Source organism: Tachysurus fulvidraco, chromosome 20, assembly GCF_022655615.1.
Source record: "Tachysurus fulvidraco isolate hzauxx_2018 chromosome 20, HZAU_PFXX_2.0, whole genome shotgun sequence".
Taxonomy (NCBI): Eukaryota; Metazoa; Chordata; class Actinopteri; order Siluriformes; family Bagridae; genus Tachysurus; species Tachysurus fulvidraco.
Window position 1 is genome coordinate 14,954,396 of NC_062537.1, and position 8,453 is coordinate 14,962,848.

Below are 8,453 nucleotides of genomic sequence, written 5' to 3' on the forward strand. Positions count from 1 at the left end.
GTCAGTATGGGTATACGTATCAGTGTCAGTATCATTGTCAATATCAGTATCAGTATCATTGTCAGTATCAGTCAGTATCAGTGTCAGTATCAGTGTCATTGTCAGTGTCAGTATCAGTCAGTGTCAGTATCGGTATACGTATCAGTGTCAGTATCATTGTCAATATCAGTATCAGTATCATTGTCAGTATCAGTGTCAGTGTCAGTATCAGTCAGTGTCAGTATCGGTATCAGTATCAGTGTCAGTATCATTGTCAATATCAGTATCAGTATCATTGTCAGTATAAGTATCATTGTCAGTATCATTGTCAATATCAGTGTCAGTATCAGTATCATTGTCAGTATCATTGTCAATATCAGTATCATTGTCAATATCAGTGTCAGTATCAGTATCATTGTCAGTATCGGTATACGTATCAGTGTCAGTATCATTGTCAATATCAGTATCAGTCTCATTGTCAGTATCAGTCAGTGTCAGTATCAGTGTCAGTATCAGTCAGTGTCAGTATCGGTATCGGTGTCAGTATCATTGTCAATATCAGTGTCAGTATCAGTATTGGTGTCGGTATCATTGTCAATATCAGTATCAGTATCATTGTCAGTATCATTGTCAATATCAGTATCAGTATCATTGTCAGTATCACTCAGTGTCAGTATCGGTATCAGTGTCAGTATCGGTATCGGTGTCAGTATCATTGTCAATATCAGTGTCATTATCAGTATCAGTGTTGGTATCAGTCAGTGTCAGTATCAGTGTCAGTATCGTTGTCAATATCAGTATCAGTATCATTGTCAGGATCAGTCAGTGTCAGTATCGGTATCAGTATCATTGTCAATATCAGTATCAGTATCATTGTCAGTATCAGTCAGTGTCAGTATCGGTATCAGTGTCAGTATCATTGTCAATATCAGTATCAGTATCATTGTCAGTATCATTGTCAATATCAGTGTCAGTATCATTGTCAATATCAGTATCAGTATCATTCTCAGTATCAGTCAGTGTCAGTATCATTGTCAATATCAGTATCATTGTCAGTATCGGTATCGGTGTATCTGTATCGGTGTATCAGTATCGGTATCGGTGTATCGGTATCGGTGTCAGTGTCAGTATCGGTGTATCGGTATAGGTGTATCGGTATAGGTGTATTGGTGTCAGTGTCAGTATCGGTATATCGGTATCGGTGTATCGGTATCGGTGTCAGTGTCGGTATCGGTATTGGTGTATCAGTGTCGGTATCTGTGTATCGGTATCGGTGTATCATATCGATGTCGGTATCGGTATCAATGTCAGTGTCGGTGTATCGGTATCGGTGTATCAGTATCGGTGTGTCGGTATCGGTGTCTCTGTATCGGTGTCGGTATCTGTGTCAATATCAGTATCTGAGTCAGTGTCGGTGTCAGTATCGGTGTCGGTATCATTGTCAGTATCATTGTCAGTATCAGTGCCAGTATCAGTATCATTGTCAGTATCAGTCACTGTCAGTATCGGTATCAGTGTCAGTATCAGTCAGTGTCAGTATCGGTATCAGTCAAATAGACCCCAGGTCTGCACAAGGGTTATATAAATATCATATGTACTATGGCAATGACAAACCTTAGCACACAATGTTTTAATGTATCGGTATAGACTATTTTGTAGAGATAGGCCGGTGTGTCGGTATCGGTGTCAGTATCGGTGTATCGGTATCGGTGTCAGTGTCGGTATCGGTGTATCGGTATCAGTGTCGATGTCAGTATCGGTGTATCGGTGTCGGTATCGTGTATTCGTGTCGGTATCATTGTCAGTATCTGTATCAGTGTCAGTATCATTGTCAATATCAGTATCATTGTCAGTATCAATCAGTGTCAGTATCGGTATCATTGTCAGTATCAGTGTCAATATCAGTGTCAGTATCAATCAGTGTCAGTATCGGTATCATTGTCAGTATCAGTGTCAATATCAGTATCTGTATCAGTGTCAGTATCAGTGTCAGTGTCATTGTCAATATTAGTATCATTGTCAGTATCAGTCAGTGTCAGTATCGGTATCATTGTCAGTATCAGTGTCAATATCAGTATCGGTATCATTGTCAGTATCAGTGTCAATATCAATATCGGTATCGGTGTATCAGTATCGGTGTATTGGTATTGGTGTCAGTGTTGGTATCGGTGTATCGGTATCGGTGTCTCGGAATAGGTGTCTGTATTGGTGTCAGTGTCAGTATCGGTGTATCGGTATTGGTGTATCGGTATTGGTGTGTCAGTATCGGTGTATCGGTATCAGTGTGTCAGTATCTGTGTCGGTATCGGTGTCACTGTCAGTATCGGTGTATCTTTATCGGTGTAACTGTATCGGTGTATTGTATCGGTGTATCGGTGTATTGGTATCGCTGTCAGTGTCAGTAGCGGTGTATCGTATCGGTGTATCGGTGTCAGTGTCAGTATCAATATCAGTATCGGTATCAGTATCAGTGTCAGTATCATTGTCAATATCAGTGTCATTGTCAGTATCAGTGTCGGTTTCATTGTCAGTGTCAATATCAGTCAGTGTCAGTATCAATATCAGTGTCAGTATCATTGTCAATATCAGTATCAGTATCATTGTCAGGATCAGTCAGTGTCAGTATCGGTATCAGTGTCAGTATCAGTATCATTGTCAGGATCAGTCAGTGTCAGTATCGGTATCAGTATCAGTGTCAGTATCATTGTCAATATCAGTATCAGTATCAGTGTCGATATCATTGTCAATGTCAGTATCCGTGTCAGTGCCAGTGTCAGTATCATTGTCACTATCGGTATCAGTGTCAGTATCAGTATTGGTGTCTGTATCATTGTCAGTATCATTGTCAGTATCAGTGTCAGTATCATTGTCAATATCAGTATCATTGTCAGTGTCAGTCAGTGTCATTATCAGTATCAGTGTCGGTATAATTGTCAGTGTCAATATCAGTCAGTGTCAGTATCAGTATCTGTATCAGTGTCAGTATCATTGTCAATATCAGTGTCAGTATCAGTATTGGTGTCTGTATCATTGTCAGTATCTGTATCAGTGTCAGTATCAGTGTCAGTATCATTGTCAATATCAGTATTAGTGTCAGTGTCATTGTCAATATTAGTATCATTGTCAGTATCAGTCCGTGTCAGTATCGGTATCAGTGTCAGTATCAGTGTCAATATCAGTATCAGTATCATTGTCAGTATCAGTCAGTGTCAGTATCGGTATCAGTCAAATAGACCCCATGTCTTCACAAGGGTTATATAAATATCATATGTTCTATGGCAATGACAAACCTTAGCACACAATGTTTTATAAATAAAACAGACTATTTTGTATAGATAGGCCGTGAAGGTTTCCATGTCACACATAGAGGTTTGGCCTGCCTTGGATCTGAGCTACTCTGAGTGAACAAATGCAAATGAGCCAGGCCTCACAGGTGATGGGGGTGTTTGCACAACAAAAGCAGGGCTGAAGAACTGTGAAAATCTCACAGGGGGGGAAATCACACCTCCGGACCCGCACCAGAAAATAAAAAAGTCAATAAATCTAGTATTAAGTACTGCAAGTGATATCCACCATGCTGTCAGTGCTGCTTATCAGGACAAGCAAGATGGATGAAACGAATGATTCGAGAAGAAGCGAAGTCGAAGACGACGACACGTCGCTTTCTCTTCTCTATGTGTATTCTTTCTCTTCTGACTGATGTGTTGTCAGGGATCGAGGGAGCATATAAGAGAAATTTAGTGAAATGTTCCACACCAAATGAGACTTTGTCCTTGACTTTGAATGTCTAAATCCTTTTTTTTCCTTGTATTTTAGAACCATTCAGCATCCATGACTGAAGTGACTTGACTAAGGAGCCGGCACCGAGTCACCTTCACTTCACCTCAACACTTCTAGGCACAAGATGTTTTTGTACTGTCGCATACTGTAAGAAAAAAAAAAAGAGAATGAAAAAAGAAATCAAAGAAAATAGTATTATGTTGGACCAAGTTAGAAGCAAATGTTTTGTACATTTTGTAAAACACAGTGCTGTAGCTTATCCTTCTGTTATTTCTGATTCCACATCAGGAGATCTGCCTTCCTCGTCATGTTCTACATAACAAAGTCAAATCAAGTCTATATATGATGTTACTCAACTATCGATGTTATGTGGTATTTGTACAAAAAAATATTTTATTCCTTTTTTTTTCCTATCAATTTTTTTTGACAAAGATCATCTTTTTTTGTATTATTTTTATCTGTATAAAGCATTTGATCAACATTGCCTGCTGTTTCTCCAGGAATGTTTTTGGTATTCTTATTTTTTGATGTAATATAAAGATACACAATGAATTGTGAAAAACAGTTTTTATTTCTAATGGCATCTTTAAAAAAATAAATAAAAAAAAAAAGTAAAAAAAAACAAACAAAAAAAAAAACAACCACTGCATGAAAGTACACAGACATTTGACGACTTGTTTCATTCTCGTGTGTTGTTTTTCCTTTAAAATTTTCTTTTAAAATGCCAAATATATTTTTTGATTTGTCTGTCAAATAAATAGTCTGTAGTTGAAAACCTGGGACTTTCTTTTTTATTTAGATTTAATTTTTATATGCTTCTCTTGGGAAAATGTTTGTCACTCATAATATGGCAGAAAGAGTTTGAAATACCATGCTGGTCTAATGGCTCTGTTGTTTAAAAAAAAGAGAAGGAAATCAACAAAGTTACTTCCACAGTCACTTAAACACTGGTTCAAATGAATCAGAATGGATTGCGAGTCATATCGTTGCAAAGATCACGATTTCCTTTCACATTAAGCTAACGAACGACACTGAATTGTTACCATTAATGATAAGGAGTGGAACAAATCAATGCTTGGAATGAACAGGCAACATTATCAATTTAAATTAATTTAGTAACTAATGATTATCCAAAAGACAGCCAAGACAACTTGTGTAAATATTAATTTAAATTTTAAAAATATTCTAGCAAGGTGATTTGCCTTACGTTTGACTTACAATATGTCTCTATATCTTCCTTAAGATTTAATTGCCTGAGAGGCCCACAAATTGATTGGAGGCTATTCGTATCATATATCATGTCAGATCACATAGCATATTCAGTTACATTGTGAAATATCACACGCTCCCCTTAACAAGCTAAACCATATTGTGTCCTATCATACGGTAGCCTAAAATCAGCATAGACTAATAATCAGTAAGGCCTGTATGTGTATTTACATGGTGTAAAGTTATGTAAACAAGCTAGCAGTTGTTGATTCACTAAGTACTTGACCAGTTTGTAAGGTGCCTATTAACTAAATGTAGGTTTGCTTTGTGGAAACAGCTGTTGCCACCATGTGTCTCATAGCTTACTCTTAATGCTAACTTAACTTGTTAGCTAGACAGGTTAACTGATTTAGGTCTAGATGCTAACTACAGTAAGGTCACAGTGTTCTAGTGCCATTATAGGTTTGCTATGATGCTAATCTAACATGACATAAGTGAAATACGGCTAAGTACTGTACGGTGACCCATGCTCAGAATTTGTTCTTTGTGTTTAACCCATCCAAAGTGCACACACACAGCAGTGAACAGACACCCGGAGCAGTGGGCAGCCATTTATGCTGCGGCGCCCGGGGAGCAGTTGGGGGGTTTGGATCCTTGCTCAAGGGCACTTCAGTCGTGGCTGGCCCGAGACTCGAACCCACAACCTTAGGGTTAGGAGTCAGACTCTCTAACCATTAGACCACGACTTTCCACACTAATCTGTAGTGTTACTGGCCATAACAAGGCTACTAAGGTTACTCACTGTTTATCAGCTATTAATGTGTGGGATTGTATAAGATAGATGCAAATATGTCATTTGTAAAAACACACGAGTGCCATGGGAAAATTCTGAACTTGAATATAACCAGTAGTAGTTAAATCAAGACACGCATTTTTTATGTAGCTCCACCATGAGAATATTTAAACCTCCACACTCTTTACTCTGAGTCTTACAACTCAAAGCTCAGAGCCGACTCAGAGGATTTCACATCGTATTTTTTGTTTACTGCACACTTGTGTGTATTTTGTTGTTTACTTCCCACTTTGTGACACTCTTGAGATATGAGCATCAACTATGTCTGGAACTTGAGTAGAGTGTTCTCTTTATAAAAAGTAATGAAAAAAATCAGTCTTACCTTTTGTTGAATCTTTTGTTTTCCTCCTTTTCATAATCTGCCATTTACAGCAATGGGTAGCAGCATACTACACTCCATACACGCCATACTACTACACTCCATACAGTGGCTGCTGCTGTGCCTTCAAACTCGACCATTTGTATAATGTCCATTTGGATTAGTTCAATCTGATGCCTGTTTAAATAAAGGGGTTAAAATGTAAAGCGTGTATTATAGATACAGTAAATTGTTGTGTCATGGAGAATCAATGCAGTGTCTATTGTATACATGTTAACTAAACTGTATAGTATGTAAACACCTGGCCATCAATGACACTTACTGTAGATGTACCTTTGTGTTAAAACAGCCTCCAAACATCTAATAAGGCTTTTCACTAGATTTTGAAGTGTGGTTGTAGGGATTTGTGTTCATTCAGCCACACAAGTATTAGTACAGTAGGCACTGATGTCACATGAAGTAAGGAGACCTGGGGTGCAGTCAGTATTCATCCCAAGGGTGTTCATTGAGGTTAAGGTCATGACATGGAACACTCAAGACCCTTAAACATAAATTTTGGCAAACAAAAATGTATGGACATTGATTTGTGTACAGCTGCATTGTCATGATGACGCATGTTTTGGGCTTGTTAGTTTTCTAAGGTAATTTTTATATCTACAGCAAAGATACAAAGACATTCCATACAATTGCATGCTCCAAATTTGTGCAGCAGTTTGAGGAAGACCCACATTGATGAGGTCTCTGTTTATACTACCAGCATCTATACTGTATTCTGAATAAGATATATACTTCAATCATTCAGTTGATTTTCTTGTCTCCACTTCGGTGTAATCTGACTTTTTACTGCAAATGATATGCAAATCAGCTCATAACACTTGACTTGCTTGTGTTTTTCCATGTTTCTTCTTATTTGATGCAAAAAAATGGTGTCTTCATCAAAAGTTGTGATTTTGCATGGTGTATTTAATTCCCTTAATATAACCAATTTGTGTTGGACCATGTGTTATTCCATAAACACAGGCTCCCAACAGTGCTCCCGAGGTACTTATTGTCCTGCATTTAACACCTTATTCAACTAATCAGCTAATTAACATCCTTATCTGAGCAAGAGAGAGTGTGTGTGTTACAGCAGGATAACACTAAAATGTGCAGGACAGTGTGCACTCCAGGGTGAGTGTTGGGAAACTGCTTTGTATTGTAATTACAGATGTTTGGTTGTTATATGTGGCTTGGAGATGTGGGTCTATTTATTCAAGTGATGCACTGAAATCTGAGCATTTTCAGACCCCAAGAAATAGGGCAAGAGGTAGTGGAATTTTGGGAGTTCAAACCCCAGGACCACAAAGCAGTTAATATATGCTGCTCTAGATAAGGGTGTCTGCTATAAATGTAAATACTCCAATAAATCATATTAAACACTCTTATCCAAGGTCACAGTGCATCCAGAGCCTATGGTGTGAGGTATGGACAAACCCTGTAAGCTACCATACAGTAGCCAATCCATATGCAAGCATGCTTTGAGGAGGTGGATGTAAACCAGGGAATCCTGCGAGAACACTACACACAGTACCAACTGTGTATATGAAGATTTGAGGAAGCACTGCTACATGTACCTCCTGCATAGCTATGCCACCATTAATAATGGTTAAAAACATTCTGACACGTTCCTTTGCAGCAGCGACAGCAATAGCAGCAGATCAACATTCATTTGGAAATGTTTCAGGTTTCTACAAGGAGCATTAGCCAAGCGATATTTATAAGATTAATGTCACTCATCTAATGCCCCTCAATCCCATCCCAATCACACCAATAAACAGAAAACAGGAATTTAACTAGCAAAAAGATAAGTAGCTACTAGCATGCCAATGCCATCTGTAGCCAGTTTTTGAACTGATGAAAAAATTCACAAACCCCAGTGACAAAATCAAAGTAAAACTAAAAAAAAAAAAAAATTTCATTGTCATGGATGACTAGCTCTTATCTGCTGTAAAAGATGGTTGATATGTTGCTGAAGAAGCATACTGTGTCTCGTCATTCTCATTCTGTCTCAAACCCTAAAATCCTGTGGTTTTAGATATTTGACCAGAGTTTCATCTGGGGGTCTTAATGAGATTGCAGTTTTAAAAGCATGTAAGTTACATTAACACTACAAATTTTGTATATAAATCCTAAATCCTGAAATAAAATGATCCAATATACAGTATCCGGTCTCAGTGTTTCACTTTAGTTAAACCATCTGATATAATGTACCATGGAATTTACATAAATAAACCCAGACCAAGTGTTGTGCAAATGAAAGGCAGGCTTGAGCCT

The 8,453-nt window shown here is 38.0% G+C and overlaps 1 protein-coding gene across 1 annotated transcript in view; it reads left to right on the forward strand.

Moving 5' to 3' along the window:
- Nucleotides 1–4,534, forward strand: part of plppr1 (phospholipid phosphatase related 1) — a 46,288-nt gene extending 41,754 nt beyond the window's left edge. The window contains exon 8 of the mRNA XM_027140973.2: nt 3,796–4,534. Coding sequence (XP_026996774.2) covers nt 3,796–3,828 — 33 coding nt within the window. The 3' untranslated portion in view covers nt 3,829–4,534. The remainder of the gene's footprint in view (nt 1–3,795) is intronic.
- The last annotated feature ends 3,919 nt before the right edge of the window (nt 4,535–8,453 follow it).